Source organism: Suricata suricatta, chromosome 5 (genome assembly GCF_006229205.1).
Source record: "Suricata suricatta isolate VVHF042 chromosome 5, meerkat_22Aug2017_6uvM2_HiC, whole genome shotgun sequence".
Taxonomy (NCBI): Eukaryota; Metazoa; Chordata; class Mammalia; order Carnivora; family Herpestidae; genus Suricata; species Suricata suricatta.
Window position 1 is genome coordinate 154,651,896 of NC_043704.1, and position 23,864 is coordinate 154,675,759.

A 23,864-nucleotide genomic window follows, 5' to 3' on the forward strand; every position below is an offset into this window, starting at 1 on the left:
GAGTCCTCAGTGCTGGTTCAGGGGCTCTGGAGGACCCAAGGCTGCAGCTTGGAGGCTCCCAGTAGGATACTGCCTGGATGACCCTCTCCACAGGGGAGGGCAGTGAGCTCAGGGGGAGATGGGCAGGAGCGGTGGGCGGGTCCCTCTGGGGGCCTTCCTGGTGCTGCCTGCCTGGGGGCTGGCGGCTAACTGGCATCTCACGTGCTGTCCGCCAGCCGGGCGTTCCTAAAGGGCCCTGCAGGCTGGGTGGGCTCTGTCCCGCAGTGGAAGCGGCAGGTCCGTTCTCGGGGAGCTCATGCCCAGCCAACCTCGGCAGAGGGCAGAGGACAGGTCTGTGCTCTGGGCACTGGCTCTGGATCAGTGGTGTGAGGGATCCTGCCTGCTGACCCCTGGCCCAGGGCAGCAGTGGCAGGAGCAGATGCTTGTGTCTCCCTGTGGGACCCTGGGCCCGAGGGTCTGCCTTGGAGGGTGAGGATAGGGCCCAGCTCTCCACTGCTCAGAGTCCTCTAGGCTCCTTCTTGATTACGCGCCCCCCACCGGAAGGGATGGGCTGCTGGGTGGAAGTGTACCGGCTGGTGGGGCCCACGGGCAGGTTTTATGAATTGCCTGAGGCACTGTGGACCCAGCTGCTACTACCCACCTTGCCTCAGGCCTGCACAAAATCCACCAAAGTCACCAGGTCGGGAGGCTGCATTGGGCAGCCGGTCTCTTGAATCAGGACCCCTCCTCAGGCTGTCGCTGACCCCCTGAGCTGGGTGGAGGATGCAGACCTCAGATCAGGAGGCCGGCCCATCTGCCGGTGGACCCACTTGGGCCCCCGCCCCCCCGGCCCACACTGTGTGGAGCAGGGTTGCAGCCTAAGCCCAGGTCTGGTGGGCTGGCCACCTGCTCCTTGGGCCCCTGGGCATGTGGGGTCTGTCCTGACTGTGAGGGGTCTGCTGGGTGGTCACTGTCAGCAGGAGTGGGGTTCCTGTGGGCAGAGGGTTCAAGGAAGGGCTTTTGGGTCTGTCCTAAGCCACTGTGGGGGTCGTTTCCCCATGAGAGGGTCTCAGGCAGGATCTCCCCTTCCTCCTGGTCCCCTGGGGTGGGGGCGGAAGCGTGGCAGCCCCAGCCCAGCTCCCCCTGCAGCAGCCTCAGCCCCTCCCCTGCATTGGTAGTGCCCTGTACACCTGCCCTCCACCTGGCAGGTGCAGGTCATGAGCACTGGTACTTGGGAGACAGGTCCGCACCCTGCCTGGACCACAGGCTCACAGAGCACCTGCAGGGGTCAGCTCAGCTCTGGGTCAGGTTCCGGGCCTGAGCCGCTCCCACCCCAACTGCTGCCTGGTATTCACTCTGCAGCAAGTGTCACCCTGTGGAGCCCGGCTCCTATTTCTCTGTAGCTTCCCCTCTCCAGAGTGGCATTAGCACAGTACTAGGAGAGAAGGTGACTGGCGAGCTCAGGGAGCAGGGAGAGGAGGTGAGGGCTGGCCCGTGGGGAGGGCCCCCTGTGGAAGACCTGCCAGCTGCCTGTCCGCTGTCCACATGCCCAGGCCTGAGCCCAGGGTGCAGGAGGGCCTGCTGGGGGGAGAACTCGGTGCTGTCCTCTTGAAGGGGGGACTCCCAGGGAGCAAAGCCGGCAGGTGGAGGAGGGGGCCGGCTCTGGAGGTCAGCGCTGCCCATACCCTTTCCTCCCATGGGCTTGCACAGCCCCTTGGGGCACAGCCCTGCCTTGGGACAGCACAGGCTTGAGGTCTGCAGCCTCTGATGACAATTGGGAGGGGATAGGCCCAGCCCCAAGCAGGAGGCACTGGGCTCTGGGGAGGGAGGCTGGTTTTGAGTGTAGGCCATGTCACTGTGGGAGGTACCACTCCAGGACTCACAGTGACAGAGCTCAGACAATATGTCCTGTTCCCAAGGCCTGGGGGAGGGTCCTGCTCACAGCTGCTCAGCCTGTCCTGGCCAAGGCCACGGCTCCTTCAGCCTGCCTCTAGGTGCACCTTGAGGCAGGTGTCCTCCTGGGAGGTGGAGTGGGAGCTGGGCTGGGAACTGGGGACTGATGGAGTGGCCCTGGGTCCCCTGGGTCCTGCCACTGACATGACTCATCTGCAGTGTGTGGTGAGGTGCTGGGCATCTAGGACTGGTCCCTGATGGCACCTCTGTGGGGTGACTTGTGCCAGCCTGGGGGCTCTGAGCCCACTGTCCTTCTGGGCTTGGGCAACGTGGCTCACAGGTCCTGGCCTCTTAGCCTCTGTGTGCCCCCAGGCCTGTGGTTTCCTCCGCCCGGCCCCAGCACAGCCCTCTGACTACACTGGATGCCACTTCCTCGTACAGAATCTGTCAGCCTTGGAGGCCCTCTGGACGGACCCCAGCAATAGGGGCCCTTCCCTCCAGATCCAGAGGCTAAAGGTCGATGCTTCAGACGGAAAAGAGTGAGCTGCCAGGCCTGGGGACAGAGGGAATAGGCCTGAAGGCAGAGGGTGGCCCATAGGCAGCATGTGGTGTTGGGCCTGGTTTCTGCTATGAGGGGCATCACTGTGGTACCCGTAGGTATAAACCACTGTGTGACGCCCTGTGACAATAACCTGGCCTGGTCCCTGCAGGCGAGGCTGGTGGGAGGCACTTCCTCAGACAGGGAGGGTCCAGGGGCCACGAGGGAGCTGCCCTGGGGCGGGGACCCACGCCAGTTGCCAGAGTGGGAGCCTGGAGGTCGCAGTCTGCAGCCCTGGGTGGGCTGGGAGGGAGGAGGATGTGCCCAGCACGCCTGGGCTGGTGCAAGGTGGACGCCAGGACTGGGAGGCATAGGGCAGGCTGGATGTGGACGTGCGGGTCTGCTGCGTTGGTGGAGCTCAGAACAGCTGCTCCAGGGTGGGGACAGCAGCACGGGGGTCCATGGGCTGGCCAGTGAGAAGCTGTCCACTGTGGGAGCCTGTGGTGGGCTGGCAGGAGCTTGGGGCTCGGCTCACGTCCAAGGGACATTGGATGGGGGGGCAGTTCTGCCCCACTGCTTGCAGACAGGCCCTTGGGGGGAGAGTTCCCAATTACCCTGCCCTTTACCTTGGCCTCCCAGTCTGCCCTTCTGGGAGAATTGGGCTGCGTCCTAAGTCACACAGTAGATGTGGTCGTACGGCCCGCCTCCCAGTTAAAATTCTTGCTGTCCTGCGGGCACTGTCCCAGGAAGGTCCACCCAGCGGGGGTGCCCCTCTGGAAATGGAAGCCTGGGCATGGGCGGGGGCAGAGTGTGCTTAAGAGGAGCCCGGGGACCCCAGGACGTGCAGCTGAGGGCCAGAGCCAGGGGGCCAGCCACGTGGCTGAGAGCTGGATGAGGCTCTGGACAGTGTCCTTCCCCAGAGCCTGGTGACGTGGATATGTGTGCAGCTCTGGGACCTGTGCAGGGGCTTTCCCTGGAGGCCACGCACTGTTTGGCCTTCGGGCAATGACCAGAGCCTGCACAGCCCAGCCAGGATGGGACCCACGTCCTTGAGGATGGCACAGGCTGGGAGGTGCCCCACTCCCCGCCCACCTTGTCCTGCCCCTAATGTCCGTGAGCTCGTCCGCAGACTAGTGTGGGCCCAGCTCCAGCGTCCACTCCTGTCAGCCCCCGGGGGTCTCCAGGGGTCCTGCCCACTGGGAGTTTGTCCTGGGTAGACGCTGTCCTTCCTGCCCAGGTCCCCCTTGAGCAGGTCTGTTTCTGCCAGTGGAGTTGTGTGGCCACCTCAGAGCCCTGTGAAGCCCCGGCTGTGGTGGATGTGGGCTGAGGGTCTCGCCCTGACCCTCAGGAGCCGGGCGGAGCAGGAGGGCCCTGCATCTCTGGCCGGTTTTTGCCATTGGGTCTATCACTGTGGTAGTAGCCACTATCGTAGTAACACAGTTGAAGTTCCTTTTCAAAAACCCTGTGCGTGTTTGAGAAGCCCCTCCTTTGCCAGAGGCCAGGCGCCCAGCGGGGCGTGTCTGCACAGGTGCCCAGTGCTGCCCCTCGTGGTGGGGAGCTGTGTGGTTCAGCCCCCCTTGCCTGCCCTGTCTTCCCAGGGACATCAACTGCAGGGGTGTGGGCATGGGGGTGTGGGGGCTGCCCCCGGGGCTCTCACACCCACTCAGGGTGCATGCACATGTCTGCGGCACAGGCTGGGGGAAGAGCATCCACTTCGGGGGGCTGTGTCTGCAGCCTTTCTCCAGGGTCCCTGGGGGCCTCCTGTTGAGGCCAGGTTTGCACCAGGCCAAGGGGACCACTGAGCATGGGATGGACGGTATGGCAGACCGGTCGAGGGGCACCTGGGTCTCTCCGTCCTCTGTGAAGAAAGTTTCTAAAACCAGGTTCACACAGCCGTTCCTGAAGGGGATAGTCCCTCCCGCCTTCCCAGGTCCCTCAGGGCAGGGCCCCAGCCTGCGTGGGGAACAGGTGTTGGGGTGCTGTGGGGTGTTTTGAGGTGTGGGGTGATGTGAGGCTGGGGTGATGTGTGGTTGGGATGATGTGGGGTGTGTGATGCTGTGGGATTTGGGTGCTGCAGGATTGTGTGGGGTATTGTGGGATGTGGGTACTTGGGGTGCGGGTGCTGTTGGGTACTGTGGGATGTGGGGTGTGAAGTGCTACGGGGTTTGAGGTGCTGTGGAGTGTGAGGTGCTGTGGAGTGTGGGGTGGATTGTGTGGGGTGTGCGGAGGGTGGGGTGGGGTGTGGGGAGCTCTGGCCGGGAGGGGCAGGCCCGCTCTCCAGCAGCCCCCACGCGGTCCCCGCCCAGACAGGCAGGTCTGGCTGAGGTTTGGGGTGGCTTCCGCTAGGTGGTTTCAGGGTCCCATGGAGTCAGCAGGCAGGGTCCTGGCTCGCGTCCCGGAAGCCGTGGGCCCTGTTCCTTCTGCTGTTCCTTCCGCTGTGCCTGCCACCCCACTGGGTTTGGATTACAGGCCACACTGCTGTGGTGAGCACCTGAGGCTTGGTGATGTGGCCCCTTTCACCATCCAGGGGAGGGCATGCCAAGGGCGGGGCCACAGCTGGGATCCGGGACGGGTTTTGAAGGGCGCTGTGATACTGTGGCATAACAAGTATAAGCATCACAGTAGTCCCACAGTGACACAGACCTACCTCCAATCCCTCTTCCAGGGGGACGGAGGGGGAGGAGCCTGGGATGCCCAGGGCTGATCAGCAGGCAAAGGCAGAGTCCCGGGAGGCTCCTTGCCAGTGATCGGCAGTGTTTGGCCAGCTGCCTGTGCCCATTTTGGAGCCCAGCCACATGGTGGCAGCTTTCTGGGTCTGAGGGGTCACCCTGGGGCCAGCAGGTGGAAGGCTGGAGCAGGCAGGGGTTAGTCCTGTGCTGCGGCCCTTGCACTCTGGGGCTGGGATGAGTGAGGGCTGGCTCTGCCTCACTGGCCCCTCACTGGCTCTCTCCCTTTGCCACCTGCCTGTGGACCCTCTTTCTCTAGAGCTGCCCGGGATTGTGCCACTCTGGTGACGGTCCCTGAGGCACTCCCGGAGCTGGACCTGGAGCCCATGCAGGTGAGGAAGTGCAGGCCCAGGGGAGGCCCAGGCCCAGGGGAGGCCCAGGTGCAAGGGAGGTCCATGCCCCTTCCTGCTTCACCTGCCCAGGGATTGCTGCTGGAGCACGGAGAGTCCCCGAGACGGTAACGTTTACGGTGGCTGCACAGGTCCCCGCTTACTCTCCAGGTTGCAGGAGTCTGGCCTCTTTGGGTCTCCCGGTGACTCTGTGGTGGTGATGGGTGGTTATTATTGGGCCTGAACGCTGAGTCTTGTTCCGTGGATGTCTCCCCTTGGAGTATGGAACCTTGTCCCACCTCCTCACCTCCTCGCCTCCTACCCTTCCCAGGGCCTGGCCGACATTGGCGTCTGTTTTTCTCAAGTTCCCCACGGATCCTGGAGCCAGCGGGCTAGTGATTTGCTGGGTCGGCCCCTTGCCCCAGCCAGCCAGAGTTCTGTTGGAGCTTCCCGCCTTGACATCACTGCGGCCTGTGGAGGAAGCCATCCTTTCTGGAGCTTCTGCACGTCGGTGACCTTGCCCAAGGGGCCCGGGTTGGTGCCCATGCTCCTTAGGCCTCTGGGGTGGCACTGCCCTAGGACCCTGAGCAGCAGGTCTGTGACCTAAGCCCAGCCCCAGGGCCCATCAGGTGGGGAGTTTGAACACACGCCTGCGTCAGGTTTTGAGGTCTCATAACAAAGGCTGTGTCTGCACCTGGTACAAACTCCAAGTGCAAAGGCAGCGTCTCCTTATGAGTCCCACCCAGGCCTGGCCTCCTGGGCTCCCCCCAGGCCATTGGTGCTGGCATGTGGTCCTGTCCACCCTGCCCACACAGTGCAGGCAGCCCAGTGCCCTGTGGACCCCTGCCTCCTGCTCGACCCTGAGCAGTGGGGTCTCTCTGCACCATCAGCAAGCTGCCCCCTGGGCTCGGGTGTGCTTTGATATGGCCAGATGCCACCAGCCCCACTTCCCAGACCTGCCCAACAGCACACCTGCCCCAGGAGCTCATGCCAGGTGGGGCAGCTGTGTCACTGTGGGGGGAGGAGTGGCCAACGCAGTCAGGTGCCCCTCACAAGATCCTCCCACTGTGGGGGCGCCTGAGTCCACCTTTGCAGATCCTTGCTGGCCCAGGGCCGGTACTGCAGCAGGTCCCACATTTCCAGTGGGTTTCTGTTCTGAGAGTCAGGTGAGCAGGGATGAATCTGACAGGAGCCTCATGGGTCAAGGTGGCTCCGCACCGGCTCGACACGTCTGCGGTTTCCCTGGCTCAGGGGGTCTGGTGGCTTCCTTCTGCTCTCTGCGCCCTCTCTGGGGTTTTCCCTGTCCCTGGCATGACCAGCGTGGGTCTGCATGCCCTGCCCCTCTCTCCTGTCTGCTGGAGTTTCCTGAAGGTGCCTGTGTGCCTGCACGTGCCTGCCCCTCTCTCCTGTCTGCTGGAGTTTCCTGAAGGTGCCTGTGTCCTGCACGTGTCTCAGCCCACCTAACCCTGCAGAGGGCTCCCTGCCTCTGTCTGTCGGCACCTGCCCAGGTGCGGTTTCTGTGGTCAGGGCGGCTCTGGAGAGCAAGCTGCCTGGATGGACACTTTTCCTCTGGGCTCTGGTGAGAGGTGGGGCTTCCTCCCGACGCTCCTGGGGCCCATGTTCACCAAGACACCCAAGCTGAGGGCACCTGCCTGCCAAAGGTGACCAACACCCTCACATAGCCTCCGCCTTCATCCTGGGAGCTGGAGCTCTGACTGCCCATTGTCCCAAGGGCAAGGGGGCTCTCCGAGTGGCTGCAGTGGGGTTCTTGGCCAGATGGCTCTATCCACCCCTTTGGCCAGGATTCCAGAGCTCCAGACATGCTCAGTGCCTTTGCAGACCTCGTGCTGCTATGCTCAAGGCCCGCCGTGTAAACCGAGCCCAGCCCCTACACTGGCTCCAAGGACCTTGGACTCACCTGGGCATCAGACTTCCCTGGACCTGTGGGGGTGAACCCAGCCCACGTGCTGCTAGTGGAAGGTTGTCACCAGGAACAGTGACGACTCGTGTGGGTGTGCAGTGCTGCTGAGACGTGATGGACGCGAGTCCTAGGGACCCATAGGCTCTCTCTGATCCCAGGGAGGAGCCTTCGGGGTGGTGGGACCCCAGTATGAGTCCCAGTCAGACCCAACGTGGTGTGGCCTGTGTGGGCCTTGGGAGTGACTGTGGGGTTTTCTCTGAGAAAGGGGGCTTCTGGGAGGGTTTCCATCAGGTGCACAGGATGGGGGAGGGTCCAGAGCAGGTCTTGGAAGGCCCGCTGTTGCCACCCTGGGCCGTGGGGTGCAGCAGGAGGTGTGAGGTGGACAGGCCATGCACAGTGGGCTGTGCGTTGCCGTCTGAGTGGGTTGAGCTTCCCGGTGGAACCCGCAGGGACACAGAGTAACCGTGAGTGTGGGTGGCCATGGTGACGGGATGCAGGGTGTGCAGTGGCATGGCAGGGACCAGCAAACTCCGGGTAGCTGCCAGTGCCCAGGAGGCATGTGTATGTCTGGTCCATCCAGGGCCAAGGTAGGTGGTGTTTCAGCCGGAGGACCAGAGGAGGCTGTGGAGGGGTGCGTGCAAGGGGGAACAGGCCAGGATGAGTGCTGTCCGGGCGCTCGGTCAGGAGCAGGAGAGGGCAGGGGCAGTGAAGGGACGCCGGCCAGGGAGGAGAGGCCAGACTGCAGAAGCCTCGGAGGCCAGGAGCGTGCCCGGGTGCGCGGAGGAAGGCGGGGGCCGCTTGTCGGCAGCTCAGGGGCCTGGGCGTCCCGGAGCCGTCAACCAAACCCACCTTGTCTGAGACCCGACTTTGGGTGCCGTGCTTCCAAACCACTTATCCTGAGAAGCTCAGTAAGTTTGCCCTAGGAAGACATCCAGTGAGTGTTTATTTATTTATTTTTATTTTTATTTTTATCCACATTTTAGAGGTAAGGAAACTGGGCTGAGAGAAGCAAAGGAAACTTGCCTTATGCAAGGTCAGTGGCAGAGCCAGATTCAAAGCCGAGTCAGCCTTGTTCCAGTCTGTATTCTTTTAAAAAAATTTTTTTAACAATAGTTTATCATCAAATTGCTTTCCATATAACACCCAGTGCTTCTCCCGACAAGTGCCCTCCTCCATGACCATCACCCCCTTCCTCCCGCCTCCTCCCTCTTCAGCCCTAGGTTTGTTTGCTGTATTCAATAGTCTCTCAGGTTTTGTGTCCTTCTTTCTCCCCAACTCTCTTTCCCCCTTCCCTTCTCTATGGTCCTCCATTAGGTTTCTCCTGTTAGACCTATGAGTGCAAACATATGGTATCTGTCCTTGTCCGCCTGACTTATTTTGCTTAGCATGACACCCTCGAGGTCCATCCACGTTGCTGCAAATGGCCACGTTTCATTCTTTCTCATTGCCATGTAGTACTCCATTGTATGTACATATACCACATCTTCTTGATCCATCCATCAGGTGATGGACATTTAGGCTCTTTCCATGACTTGGCTATTGTAGAAAGTGCTGCTATGAACATTGGGGTACATGTGCCCCTGTGCATCAGCACTTCTATATCCCTTTGGGTAAATCCCCAGCAGTGAAATTGCTGGGTCATAGGGGAGTTCTATTGATAGTTTTTTAAGGAGCCTCCACACTGTTTTCCAGAGCGGCTGCACCAATTGGCATTCCCACCAGCAGTGCAGGAGGGGCCCGTTGAGTATTTAACAGCAGCTGCACGCCAGGCGGGGGGAGCTGAGTCAATGCACGTCATCACACAAGGGAGGAGCCAGGACAAGGCAGAGCCGGGCCCAAGGCCTGAGCACCAGTGTGGTTTGGAGAGCTGGGAGTGGTCCTCACTCAGCAGGTGAGGGGCTCCCACTCACACGCATTGGCTGCGGGCTCGATGTCCTCACTGTAGATGCCCCGGGAATCGGTGCTGTCAGACTGGCTCCCATTGAGAACACAACAGGGAGGGTCCCCGGCCACTGGCGCTGCCCAGGAATGTGCTAGAACAAGGAAACAGAGGAGGATCTCCTACTGCATTGTGGGACGGAGACATCTTTATGACATCCATTAGAGGTAGGTAATATGTGTTTGATTAGCCCTGTTGTGGGGATGCTGGCAGCTCAGAGCCTGGAACTTGCTTCAGATTCTGTGTCTCCCTCTCTCTGCCCCTTCCTGCTCACACCCTCTCTCTCTCTATAAATAAATTTTAAAACATTAAAAAAATCAACTGGTCCTTTTGTAGTTACAGTCTCCTTTTACAAAATCTTGCATTTATTCCTCTAGCCTACAAAGTTTCAGAAAGCTCTCCAGAGTTGGAGAAATTAATTTGAATGAATCACCATCAGAGGACAGAAAATACATTTTAAAAATACAGTTAGTTGTTTCCACAGATCCCATATAAATAGTCCTAACTGCAAATAGTCCTGTTGGATGAAGGAACAACAGTCATGCAACAGAAAAGAAAATAGCACCATGTAATCTGTAAGTTCAAATAAACATCCGTTCTTGTTTCTCTGTGATGGTGACCACATACATGTATGTGTGCATCTGTGTGCTACCTGTCCCTGCACGGCCCCGTCTTTGGTTTGGTGTGACTGTGATCTGCATGCACAGGAGCAGGTAGGGGGGGCAGCCTCAACTGGGGAGACTGGATGGGACCCAAGGCACAGTCCCAGTGGAGGTGGGGGCTGGGACGCTGCTCCACAGGGATCAGTCAGGAAGGGTATAATAGAAGCCCCGCTGCACCAGCTTCATCCTGCCACCTCAGAACAGAAAAATCTCTCAACATCACCAGGACCAAGGTTCCATCTGTATTTTTGGCCTGGTGTCTTCTGTAGGTGGACAAAGGAGCTGCTTCCCTCTGGGCATTGCATCTATATCCAAGGACATGCAGAAAGCAAACAGCAAAGTATACTCTGGAAGCGCCCTTCTTCCCAAGTACCTCTCGCTGGCTGCTGTGGGTCCTGGGGCCACCCAGCTGGAAAAAAGACTGGGCCGTCACAGGAAGTCGTGGGGGGAATGGCTCTCAGGTGGGAGCTGGGTTGGCCTGCCCCATGCAGACCGTGTGGTGTGGTCCTGTAGGAGCTAAGCCAGCAGCCTGCAGTCCCCTTCAGCATGTGGCCACCAGTTCAAATTGGCACCAGGGAGCAGTGGGGTCATGACCTCCGTGTGGGCAGTTTTGGCTGTGGAAGTTGGGTTCACCTTGCTGGGCGGTGGGTGGCTGTGGGTCGAGGTCCTAGGTGCCATTCCTGTGAGCTGGAAGGTCCTGTGGAGTCCCTGCAGCTGAGAGTAGGGGAGAGCAGCAACCGCCCCAGGAAGGGTGGGCCAGGAGGGGGCCGGGCAACCATGGTGAGTGTGTGTGCCACCCTGAGGCTGGGGGGCTCGAGGATCGAAGAAGAGAGTGTGGCGGGGTCACTGTAAGGGCCTTCTCAGTGGTCAGTCATGTGGGGCTGGGGAGTGTGATCTGGGGGCTGCCGTCATCTGGGTGCGAAATGGCGGCCTCTTCCAGGATGCTATCCTAGCAGTGTGCCCTGGCTGGATTGTGTTCTCATTCAGGGCAGCATGGGGTTCCCTGGGATGCACCCCCAGATGGGTGCGTCTGGTACTGTGCATGGAGGGAGGGCTGTGTGCACTGAAGCTTCAGGGTGCTGACCTCTTGGACCTGGAGAAGTGGGGCTTTTGTCGTGCCCAGGAGCACGAGCTTATTGGTGCCCTACCCTACTGGGGGTTCCAGTGCAGGGGCTCCTCTGGGCCTGGACCTTGCAAATCTGGGTCCCGTGTGCCCTGTGCCCCCTCCATCACCATCGGGGACCAGTGTTCCTGACCACAGGGAGCCCAGCCCTGTCTCAAGCTCCAGCTCGGTCCTGAGCCCTACTGCAGGTCCCCAGGGCCTCAGACTCCCCGGGCTCCCCCATCTGAGGCTCCCCCTCCCACCAGGGGGCATCCTTGCCAGTCCCTGGGTCCCCATCACCAAGTCCTGGATTCTACTCCTCTCCACCTGCAGCTAGAGTCCCTCGTCCTCCAGGAAGGGGTCTGACTGACAGACACAGCTCCCACTGCATGTGTGCAAACGTCTGCACAACCCCAGGGCTGCGTGTGCCCCCCGTGCTCACACCCCAGGAGAGAAATTTCAGGGACACCCATGGAGGGAATGTCCAGCTTGAAGGTAAAACACTGGAAAACCTCCCAGGCCTGAGGACAGGGAGGGGTGTGGAGGAGAGGGGTTGGGCGGGAAGGGGAAGCAGGAGGGGGTTTGCTGCCTGGCCCTTATCTGCTTCCTGCCCAGGCTGTGTGGTGCAGAGCCCTGGGCACTGGAGGGAACAGGGTGCCTGGAGTCCCGTTGGCTGGGCACCAATGACCTGGGCTGGCTGGTGGGGTCCAGCTGGACGAGTCTCCTCCCAGGAAGGGAGCCCTGTGAGTTGGGGCTCCAGACCCTCTGGAGACTGGTCCTGGGTGACAGGTGGGTGGGTGCAAGCTGGTGGGGGCCCCAGAGAAGACCTGGCTCCTCTGCCCGGCTCCCCTTGGTGGGTTCCGGCTTTTGGGAATCCTGCTGTGGGCTGGGGGCCCCTGGCTGCCCCGGGTGGCTGAGTCCTCAGTGCGGGGACAGAGGCTCTGGAGGACCCAAGGCAGCAGCTTGGGGGCTCCTGGGAGGATACTGCCTGGATGGCCGTCTCCACAGGAAGGGCAGTGGGCTCGGTGGGAGATGGGCAGGGAGGTGGGAGATCCCTCTGGGGTGCCATCCTGGTGCTGCCTGCCTGGGGGCTGGCGGCTAACTGGCATCTCACGTGCTGTCCGCCAGCCGGGCGTTCCTAAAGGGCCCTGGGGTTTGGGTGAGCTCTGTCCCGCAGTGGCAGCAGCAGGTCCGTTCTCGGGGAGCTCATGCCCAGCCAACCTCGGCAGAGGGCAGAGGACAGGTCTGTGCTCTGGGCACTGGCTCCGGATGAGTGGTGTGAGGGATCCTGCCTGCCGACTCCTGGGCCAGGGCAGCAGCGGCAGGAGCAGATGCTTGTGTCTCCCTGAGGGACACTGGGATGGAGGGTCTGCTCTGGAGGGTGAGGGAAAGGCCCCGCTCCCCACTGCCCAGCCCGGCCTCCTGTCCTGACTCTGAAATGGGGGTACGAAGGAGTATCTGGGGCAACCGCTCACCCAAGGGGCCTGCGGACCCCTCCTGGCTGGGGACGTGCTCCCCTACCTGACCACTGGTCCAGGCTGGGCCCCCAATAGACACGGGGCAGTTCTGGCCACGACAATTGTCTCACTGCTAGTTCCCACCAGACATGCTGACCCTGGGCTGCTCAGGGTCGTCTAGGCACCTTCTTGTCTGCGGGCCCTCACCGGAAGTGATGGGCTGCTGGGTGGAAGTGTGCTGGCTGGTGGGGCCCACGGGCAGATTTTATGAATGGCCCGAGGCACTGTGGGCCCACCTGCTATTACCCACCCTGCTTCAGGCCCCACAAAATCCACCAAGAACCCCAGGTCGGGAGGTTGCATTGATAGCCCGTCTCCTGGACCAGGACTCCTCCTCAGGCTGTCTCTGACCCCCTGAGCTGGGGGGGAGGATTCAGACCTCAGACCGGGAGGCGGGCCCCTCTGCTGGTGGGCCCACTTGTGGACCGGAGTTTCTGGCCTGGAGAGTGTCACTGCAGGGCCAGCTTCCACTGTGCCACCATGACACAGACTGGCTCTTACAAGCACCTGCTGGGGCTCAGCCCCCTTCTTGGCCTGTTGTGATGTATGGGCGGCGGCTTCTCCATGCTGGACACTCCTCCTGAGCCCTGGGGGCATGGAGTTCCAGTGCCTGAGGGTTCTGGGGCACATTCAGTCCAGTCTGGAGCCCGGTTGAGCCCCAGTTGGGTGTGTGAGCTCTGAGGCAGAGGTTAGCCTCCCCCGGCCCATGCTGCGTGGAGCAGGGTTGCAGCCTGAGCCCAGGTCTGGTGGGCGGGCCTCCTGCTCCTTGGGCCCCTGGGCATGGGGGGTCGGTCCTGCCTGTGAGGGTTCTGCTGGCTGGTCACATTCCCCAGGAGCGGGATTCCTGTTGGCAGAGGGCTCAAGGAAGGACGTTTGGGTCTGTCTTAAGCCACTTTAGAGGTCGTTCCCCCATGAGAGGGTCTCAGGCAGAATCTCCCCTCCCTCCTGGTCCCCCTGAGGTGGGGTGTTGCGTGGCACCCCCAGCCCAGCTCCCCCTGCAGCAGCCTCAGCCCCTCCCCTGCATTGGCCGTGCCCTGTACACCTGCCCTCCACCTGGCAGGTACAGGTCATGAGTACTGGGACTTGGGACACATGCCCGCACCCCGCCTGGGCCACAGGCTCACAGAGCACTTGCAGGGGTCAGCTCAGCTCTGGATCAGGTTCAGGGCCTGAGCCGCCCCCACCCCAGCCGCTGCCTGGTGTTCGCTCTGCAGCGAGTGTCACCGTGTGGAGCCCGGCTCCCCATCCTCTGTGGCTTCCCCTCCCAGAGGGGCTGTAGCACAGCAGGAGGAGGGAAGAGGATGGGAGAGCTCAGGGAGCAGGAGGAGGAGGTGAGGGCTGGGGCCGCGGGGAGGGCTCCCTGCAGAGGACCTGCCAGCTGCCTGTCCGCCGTCCACATGGCCAGGCCTGAGCCCAGGGTGCAGGAGGGCCTACTGGGGGGAGAGCTCGGTGCTGTCCTCTTGTCCTTGGAGGGGGGCCTCCCGGGGAGCAAATTCCGGGAAGGGAAGGAGAGGGCCAGCTCTGGAGTTCAGCGCTGCCCATACCCATTCCTCCCAGTCACTTGCCCTGGACCTTGGGGCCCAGGCCACAGTGTACCCAGCCCTGCCTCGGGACAGCACCGATTTGAGGTCTGCAGCCTCTGATGACAATTGGGAGGGGGTAGGCCCAGTCCCAAGCAGGAGGCACTAGGCTCTGGGGCGGGAGGCTGGTTTTGAGTGTAGGCTATATCACTGTGGGAGGTACTACCCCAGGACCCACAGTGACAGAGGCTCAGACAATATGTCCTGTCTCCGAGGCCCAGGGGAGAGTAGCTCACAGCTACTCAGCCTGTCCTGGCCAAGTCCAAGGCCCCTCAGCCTGCCTCTGAGGGACACGCTGAGGCAGGTGTCCTCCTGGGAGGTGGAGTGTGAGCTGGGCTGGGAGCTGAAGCCTGATGGAGGGGCCCTGGGTCCCCTGGGTCCTGACCCTGACATGACTCATCTGCAGTGTGTGGTGAGGAGCTGGGCGTCTAGGATGGTCCCTGACCGCACCTCTGTGGAGGGTGAATGGGTGGGCAGATGTGGGTGACTTGTGCCAACCTGGGGGCTCTGATGGGCTTGGGCAACGTGGCTCTGAGGTCCTGGCCCCTCAGCCTCTGTGTGCACCCAGGTCTGTGGATTCCTCCTGCCTGCCCCCAGCACAGCTCTCTGGCTACACTGGATGCCACTTCCTCATTCTGGATCCGTCAGCCCTCGAGGCCCTCTGGACAGACCCCAGCAAGAGGGGCCCTTCCCTCCCAGACCAAGGCCAGAGGTGGATGCCTCAGAAGGAAAAGGGTGAGCCACCAGGCCCGGGGGCAGTGGGTGGGCCATAGGCAGCATGTGGTGCTTGTTGGGGCCCATCCAGCCAGAAGTGCTGTGTGGCCTTTGGGACCCTGCTTCCCCTACTTGAAAATGTGTGCGCTTGACTGCTTGACCTAAATGGATCAGCGACTGGAGTTAGTTCTCCTATTGTTCATGCCACTTGGTAATTGCGGTTTCAGTAAATGGGCAGATTTTCTGATTGAAACTTCCTCCCTTGTTAGAGGCACCTTACTCACAGACTATTGTTAACCTTTAAAGAAAAATAGCCTTGTCATAAGCTTCAGTTAATATTACACTATGTACGCAAAATAAGACCCCTGCTGATGTATTTTTAGTGATAAATTATGTTTTTTGATCTTCTGTATTGTACTCCATTTCTGTCTTTAATTTTCTGTTCTCTCTCCCGTGAAAACAATGACCCTTTCTAAAACATGTGATTCCTAAGAAGTTGCAAACAATGTAATCATTCAAAGAAAGATGTGATCACCTGTGGTATATAAGACACCAAGTTTCACAGTAAAGTGTGGTCTCTTCCACCATTCATGTTGTCTGTGTTCTTTCTTGTAGATATTTCACCGACACCAACCCCCTACTCAGAGACTCTTAGACTCTGGTGCATGGTCTGGTCCCCTGCAGGTGCTGGCCTGGTTTCTGCTATGAGGGGCATCACTGTGGTACCCGTAGCTATAAACCACTGTGTGACACCCAGTGACAATAACTGGGCCTGGTCCCTGCAGGCGGGGCTGGTGGGAGGCACTTCCTCAGACACGGAGGGCCCATGGGCCACGAGGGAGCTGCCCTGCGACCAGAACCCATGGAAGTTGCCAGAGTGGGAGCCTGGAGGCCACAGTTTGCAGACCTGGGTGGGCTGGGAGGGAAGAGGTCGTGCCCAGCATGCCTGGACACCAGGCTTGGGAGGCGTGGGGCAGGCTGGACGTGGAGGTGCGGGTCTGCTGCGTTGATGGATCTCAGAACAGCTGCTCCAGGGTGGGGACAGCAGCATCAGGGGCCACGGGCTGGCCAGTGAGAGGCTGTCCACTCTGGGAGCCTGCGGTGGGCTGGCAGGGGCTTCGGGCTCAGGTCCGAGGGGCACTGATTGGGGGGGCAGTGGAGGACGAGGGTGCCCAGTGCTGCCCCACCACTTCAGACAGGCCTTGTGGGGGGACAGTTCCCAACACCCCTGTCCTTTGTCATGGCCTCCCAGGCTGCACTTCTGGGAGTTTTGGGCTGCGTCTGGAAGTCACACAGTAGATGTGTTCGCACCGCTCACCTCCCACTTAGAATTCTTGCTGTCGTGCCACCAGTGTCCCAGGAAGGTCCACCCAGCGGGGGTGCCCCTGCTGGGAATGGAATCCTGGGTGTGGGCAGGGGCAGAGTGTGCTTAGAAGGAGCCCGGGGACCCCCAGACATGCAGCGGAGGGCCAGAGCCAGGGGGCCAGCCGCATGGCTGAGAGCTGGGTGAGGCCCTGGACAGTGTCCTTCCCGGAGCCTGGTGACATGGAGAGGAGCGCAGCTCTGGGCCCCGAGCAGGGGCTTTCACTGGGGGCCACGCACTGTCTGGCCTTTGGGCCATGACCAGAGCCTGCATGGCCTGGCCAGGATGGGACCCACGTCCTTGAGGATGGCACGCCCTGGGAGGTGACCCACCTTGTCCTGCCCCTAATGTCCGTAAGCTGGTGTGCAGCCTAGTGTGGGCCCAGCTCCAGCGTCCACTCCTTTAGCCCCCGGGGGTCTCCAGGGGTCCTGCCCACCAGGAGTTTGTCCAGGGTAGAAGCTGTCCCTCCTGCTCAGATACACCTTGAACAGGTCTGTTTCTGCCAGTGGGGGTTGTGTGGCCTCCTCAGAGCTCTTAGTAGCCCCGGCTGTGGTGGATGTGGGCTGAGGGTTCTGCCCTGACCCTCAGGAGCCAGGCGGGAGGGCACTGCGGCTCTGGCCGGTTTTTGCTGCCGGGTCTATCACTGTGGTAGTAGCCACTACTGTAGTAACACAGTGGAAAGTACCTTGTCAAAAACCCCCTGTGTGTGGTGGAGGGGCCCTTTCCTGCCTGAGGCCCAGGTGCCCAGCGGGGCGTGTCTGCACAGGTGCCCAGTGCTGCCCCACGTGGTGGGGAGCTGGCGTGGTCCGGCCCCCCTCGCCTGCCCCGTCTCCCCAGGGACACCAGCTGCAGGGGTGTGAGCACGGGGGGTGTGGGGTGCCCCCAGGACTCTCACACCCACTCTGGGTGCGTGCCCACATCTGCGGCACAGGCTGGGGATGAGCGTCCACTTCCGGGGGCTGTGTCTGCAGCCTGTCTCCAGGGTCCCTGGGGGCCTACTGGTGAGGCCAGGTTTGCACCAGGCCAAGGGGACCACTGAGCATGGGATGGACGGTCCAGCCAGACTGGTCGAGGGGCACCTGGGTCTCTCTGTCCTCCCTGAAGAAACATTTCCAAAACCAGGTTCACACAGCCATCCCTGAAGGGGAGAGTCCCTCCCGCCTTCCCAGGTGCCTCAGGGCAGGGCCTAGCCTTCATGGGGAACAGGTGCTGGGGTGCTGTGGGGTGTGGGTGATGTAAGTTTGGGGTGATGTGTGGTGGGGTGATGTGGGGTATGGGTGATGTGAGGTTGGGGAGCTGTGGTGTTTGGGGTGCAGCGGGGTGCTGTGGGGTTTGGGTGCTGCAGGATTGTGTGGGGTTTTGTGGGATGTGGGGTGCAATGAGGTATCGGGTGCTGGGTAATGTGTGGTGTGGGGTTGGGTGCTGTGTGGTGTGGGTGCTTGGGTTGTGGGTACTGAGGTGTACTTGGGGTGTGGGTGCTGCGGGGTGTGGGGTTAGGTGGTGTAGGTTGCTGTGGGGGTGTGGGGAGCTATGGCCGGGAGGCGCAGCCCGGCTCGCCAGCAGCCCCCATGCGGTCCCCGCCCAGACAGGCAGGTCTGGCTGAGGTTTGGGGTGGCTTCTGCTGGGCGGTTTCAGGGTCCCACCGTGTCAGCAAGCAGGGCCCTGGTTCGCGTCCCGGAAGCCGTGGGCCCTGTTCCTTCCGCTGTTCCTTCCACTGTGCCTGCCACCCCGCTGGGTTTGGGTTACAGGCCACACTGCTGTGGTGAGCAGCAGAGGCTTGGTGCTGTGGCCCAGTTCACCATCAAGGGGAGGGCATGCCGAGGGCGGGGCCACAGCTGGGATCCGGGATGGGTTTTGATTGGGCGCTGGGACACTGTGGCATAACACCCATAGTAATTACTGTAGTGCCACAGTGACACAGACCTACCCCCAATCCCTCTTCCCAGGGGATTGTGGGGACAGAGAGGGAGGAGCCTGGGATGCCCAGGGCTGATCTGTGGGCAAAGGCAGAGCCCAGGGAGGGTCCTTGCCAGAGATCAGCAGTGTTGGGTGGCTGCCTGTGCCCATTTTGGAGCCCAATCACGTGGAGGCAGCCTTCTGGGTCTGAGGGGTCACACTGGGGCCTCCAGGTGGCTCCCACTTGGGAGGCTGGAGCAGGCAGGGGTCAGTCCTGTGCTGCGGTCCTTGCACTCTGGGGCTGGGACGTGTGAGGGCGTCTGGCTCTGCCTCACTGTCCCCTCACTGGCTCTCTCCCTTTGCCACCTGCCTGTGGACCCGCTTTCTCTAGAGCTGCCCGGGATTATGCCACTGTTGTGACGGTCCCTGAGGCACTCCCGGAGCTGGACCTGGAGCACATGCAGGTGAGGAAGTGCAGGCCCAGGGGAGGCCCAGGTGCAGGGGAGACCCAGGCGCCTTCCTGTTTCACCTGCCCAGGGGTTGCTACCAGAGCACCTAGAGTCCCCATGAGGGTATCGTTTGTGGTCCCTGCCTACACTCCAGGCTGCAGGAGTCTGGCCTCATTGGGTCTCCCGGTGACTCTGTGGCAGTGATGCGTGATTATTATTGGGCCTGAATGCAGAGTCTTGTTCCCTGGAGCTCTCCCCCTGGAGTATGGAACCTTGTCCCACCTCCTTGCCTCCTCGCCTCCCCAGGGCCTGACCCACCTTGGCCTCTGTTTTTCTCAAGTTCCCCATGGGAATCTGGAGCCAGCGGGTTAGTGCTTTGCTGGGGCGGCCCCCTGTCCCCAGCCAGGCTGAGTCCTGTTGGGGCTTCCGGCCTTGACATCACTGCGGCCTGTGGTGGAAGCCGTCCTTTCTGGAGCTTCTGCACCTCGGTGACCTTGCCCAAGGGGCCCGGGTTGGTGCCAATGCTCCTTAGGCCCCTGGGGTGGGCGCTGCCCTGGGACCCTGAGCAGCAGGTCTGTGACCTAAGCCCAGCCCCAGGGCCCATCAGGTGGGGAGTTTGAACACATGCCTGCATCAGGTTTTGAAGTCTCATGACAAAGGCAGTGTCTGTACCTGGTACAAACTCCAAGTGCAAAGGCAGCGTCTCCTACTGAGTCTCTCCCAGGCCTGGCCTCCTGGGCTCCCACCAGGCCCTCGGTGCTGGTGTGTGGTCCTGTCAGCCCTGGGCACACAAAATACAAGCAGCCCAGTGCCCTGTGGACCCCTGCCTCCTGTCGACCCTGAGCAGTGGGGTCTCTGCACCATCAGCCAGCTGTCCCCGGGCTTGGGTGTGGTTTGCATGTGGCCAGACGCCACCAGGCCCCTCTTCCCAGACCTGCCCAGCAGCACACCTGCCCCAGGAGCTCATGCCGCGTGGGCCAGCTGTGTCACTGTGGGGGGAGGAGTAGCCAACACAGTCAGGCGCACCCCACAAGATACTCCCGCTGTGAGGGCGCCTGTGTCCACCTTTGCAGACCCTTGCTGGCCCAGGGCCAGCTCTGTGGCAGGTCCCACATTTCCAGTGTGTTTCTCTTCTGAATGTCAGGTGAGCAGGGATGAATCTGACAGGAGCCTCATGGGTATGGTGGCTCAGCACGGGCTTGACATGTCTGCGGTTTCCCCGGATTAGGGGGTCTAGTGGCGTCCGTCTGCTCTCTGCGCCCTCTCTGGGGTTTTCCCTGTCCCTGGCCAGCGAGGGTCTGCATGCCCTGTGCCCTCTCCTGTTTGAAGGAGTTTGCCGACGGTGGCCTGTGTGCCAGTCCTGCACCTGTCTCAGCCCACCTAACCCTGCAGAGGGCTCCCCGCCTCTGTCTGTTAGCACCTGCCTGGGTGCAGTTTCTGTGGTCGGGGCGGCTCTGGAGAACAAGCTGCCTGGATGGACACTTTTCCTCTGGGCTCTGGTGAGAGGTGGGGCTTCCTCCCGACGCTCCTGGGGCCCATGTTCACCAAGACACCCAAGCTGAGGGCACCTGCCTGCCAAGGGTGACCAACACCCTCACATAGCCTCCGCCTTCACCCTGGGAGCTGGAGCTCTGACTACCCATTGTCCCAAGGGTAGGGGGCCCTCCAAGTGGCTGCAGTGGGGTCTGTTGGCCAGACGACTCTGTCCCCCTCTTTGCCCGGATTCCAGAGCTCCAGACCTCCTCGGTACCTTTGCTGAGTCCATGCTACTATCCTCAAGGGCTGCTGTATAAGCCAAGCCCAACCCCTAAACTGGCTCCAAGGCTGCCGGCTGGGACCCTGGACCATCTGGCACCAAACGTGCCTGGGCCTGTGGGGGTGAACTCAGCCCATGTGCTGCTAGGGGAAATTTGTCACCAGGACCAATGATGACTGGCGTGGATGTGCAGTGCAGCTGAGACGTGATGGACACTTCCTAGGACCCAGGGTCTCTGTTGCAGGTGTAGCGGCCATGTTGGGGCTCCTGGGGGGTCACATCTGATTATGAGCTGGGTCGTGGGTGCAGTGAGTCCAGTGCCCATGCTGACTGGAGTGGCTCCACGACGGAGGGCTGCGGGGCACTCAGGCTGTGAGCCAGGACTGCTCCCGGATGCTTCCTCCAGAAACTCCTGTGTCTGCCCTTCAGTGGGAGCAGCTGGGCATCCCCAGGCTGGCCAGCCCTGTGGCAGTTTGTGGGCAGTGGTATTTAGACATAAAGACTTGCTGAGGACATAGGTGACATGCTGCACGCCCCTCAGTCGCACATACTCACAGTCCCTTGGGAAAGACTAACACGTAAGCCTCAGTCTCTGTTCCTGCCTGGCCTTTGTGGCCTCCCCATCTGTGCCCTGTGGCTCCTCTGGGCCACATTGTTGAAACCAGAAGGGTGAACTTTTAGGAGGATGCCAGCTGTGTGGGGAGGGGTGAGGGCGGGGTCCTCCTGCCTGGGCCCTGGAAAGCCCGATTCTGCTGTCTGTCTGCCCAGGGGGCACCTGGATCCCGTGTCTGCTGTGTGGCCCTGGCAGGTAGGGCGATGCCCGTGCCTCTCGGTGGCTGTGGGTTGGAGCTGAGCCTTCCGGGTGCACGGTGTGGCCAGCTTTCTCCTGGGGCTTGGAGGTGACATTTTGACCTTGAGCACAGAGCGCATCTGTCTGCCGGTCTGAGGTGAGGCCGAGCACCCATGCACGGAGTGGGTGGTGTCTGGAGAAGGTGTCCAGCCTGGAGGCACTGCCCGTTCTCCCACTTCATGCTTATTCCTGCAGCCAGGCCGGAACTCTCCCCCTCCTGCTCTCTGCCTCCAACACCTTGCTTCCAGCTCTCCAAAGGGAAGTCTGAGCTGGCTCTTCTGGACACGTGCCCTTAGACCTGGAGGGGAGGGTCCAGCCACTGCATCTCCAGTGCCAGCACCTACCAGGGAGGGGCTCTGTGCGAGCACAGCACAGGTGTCCCTGGGCAGGACAGTAGGGCACTGGGCTGTTGGCCTTCAGAGCTGCTCTCTAGGGTCTGAGGGCCTCATTGAGCGTGGGGGACAAGCGATCAGACCCAGCACGCCCAGGGCAGACTCAGGGAATCTGGTTGGAGCGGAACTTAACCGAGTCTCCTCCCTCCTGAGGCATCATCACTGGGTGTCTGCCAGGGGCCTGTGAGAGCTGTAGACACCGCCTGATTCAGCGGGCCGGACGAATTTGGCTTCCTCCTGTGCCCTTCATGGCTTCGGCTCTTAGTGTGAAAACGGGCCTGTGTTTTTCTTTCTGGGCGCTTTGGAGCATGGTTCACTCGTCCAGGAGCAGGTCCGTGTGGCAGCGACCACATCTGTGGAAGTCTGAAGCCCCATCCACGAAGCCATCCGGTCGGAATTGTGGGGTCTCCCAACAGCTCCCACCCGTGTCTGCTTGCTGACCCAGTCGGCTCAGCTTTATGGCTACAAACGGAAACATTTTGTTTGGTGCTGAGAAGTGCGTTGTGCCCAGTTATCCCTAATGTGAACCGTGCTGGGATTCGCTGAGACAGCACGTCCACACCCTCACCTGGCGCCTGCCTCGCCAGAGCCACAGGAACAGAGGAGTGACTTGAGGAGCAGGGTCATGTTCCCAGCAGACCTGGAGCCTCTGCCTGAGGAGGCAGAGCCCAGGGTCCCCTCCTGTGAGGGAGGGGACGGGCCCTTATTCCCAGGAGGCGGGGCAGCTTCACATGAGGAGCAGCACACATTTCTTTTTTTTTTTCCACTGTTAATTTAATTAAATTTTATCTTTTTGCTTCTTTTAAGTTTATTGTCAAATTCGTTTCCATACAACACACAGTGCTCTTCCCCACAAAAGCCCTCCTCCATCACCACCACCTCTTTCCCCCCCTCCTCCTTACCCTTGAACCCTCAGTTGGTTTTCAGTATTCAGTAACTCTCAGGTTTTGTGTCCCTCTCTCTCCCCAACTCTCTTTCCCCCTCCCCTCACTGTGGCCCTTTGTTAGGTCTCTCCTGTTAGACCTATGAGTGCAAACATACGGTATCAGTCCTTCTCCACCTGACTTATTTCACTTAGCATGACACCCTCGAGGTCCAGCCACTTTGCTACAAATGACCAGATTTCATTCTTTCTCCTTGCCATGTAATACCATTGTATATATCTCTATATATATATGTATATATCTATATCTATCTATATCTATATCTCTCTCTATATGTATATACACCACATCTTCTTGATCCATCCATCTGGTGATGGACATTCAGGCTCTTTCCATGATTTGGCTATTGTAGAAAGGGCCACTATGAACATTGGGTACATGTGCCCCTATGTGTCAGCACTTCTTTATCCCTTGGGTAGATCCCCAGCAGTGCTAATGCCGGGTCATAGGGGAGTTCTACTGATAGTTTTTTGAGGACCCTCCACACTGTTTTCCAGAGCGGCTGCACCAGTTTGCATTCCCACCAGCAGTGCAGGAGGGGCCCGTTGAGTGTTTAACAGCGGCGGGCACGCCAGGAGCGGGGAGCTGAGTCGATACGCGTCATCACACACAGGAGGAGCCTGGCCGAGGCAGATCCGGGACCAAGGCCTGAGCACCAGTGTGGTTGGAGAGCTGGGAGTGGTCCTCACTCAGCAGGTCCTGAGGGGCTCCCGCTCACACGCATTGGCTGAGGGGCTCGACAGCCTCACTCTAGATGCCCCAGGAATCAGTGCTGTCAGACTGGCTGCCACAGAGGACACAGCAGGGAGGGCCCCAGCCGCTGGCGCTGCCCAGGAATGTGCTGGAACAAGGAAACAGAGGAGAATCTCCTACTGCATTGTGGGATGGAGACATCCTTATGACATCCAGTAAAGATAGGTAATATCTGTCTGATTCGCCCTATTGTGGGGGTGCTGGCAGCTCAGAGCCTGGAACCTGCTTCAGATTCTGTGTCTCCCTCTCTCTGCCTCTTCCTGCTCACACCCTGTCTCTCTGTCTAAAAATAAATTTTATTTTATTTTATTTTTATTTTTTATTTTTTTATACAATTTATTTTTTTAACATATGCAATTATTTTCTGTCATTTACAATACAGTAGTTTCAATGATACTCCAAATAGAAAAGCAAAGTAAAAAATCAAAACCCCCACTTCTATTTCATGTAATTAGACTTATACAGAAATTAGAAGGTTAAGTAACAACTAGTTAATCACCTAATTTCACAGCTATCTGAAGTGGCAATTGTAATATAGCAGCTTATCTATGATACTTTCAA

The 23,864-nt window shown here is 60.3% G+C and overlaps 1 long non-coding RNA gene and 1 gene segment (V, D, J or C); one reads left to right on the forward strand and one right to left on the reverse strand.

The window, feature by feature from the left end:
- Positions 1-23,864, reverse strand: part of LOC115292453 — a 494,271-nt gene that overhangs the window by 163,727 nt on the left and 306,680 nt on the right. The window contains 1 exon segment of the C gene segment in view: positions 20,264-20,271. Coding sequence covers positions 20,264-20,271 — 8 coding nt within the window.
- On the forward strand, positions 9,066-11,605 carry LOC115292461. The gene is made up of 3 exons (XR_003909008.1): positions 9,066-9,492; positions 9,810-9,900; positions 10,257-11,605. It is a non-coding gene; the product is annotated as an uncharacterized LOC115292461 (long non-coding RNA).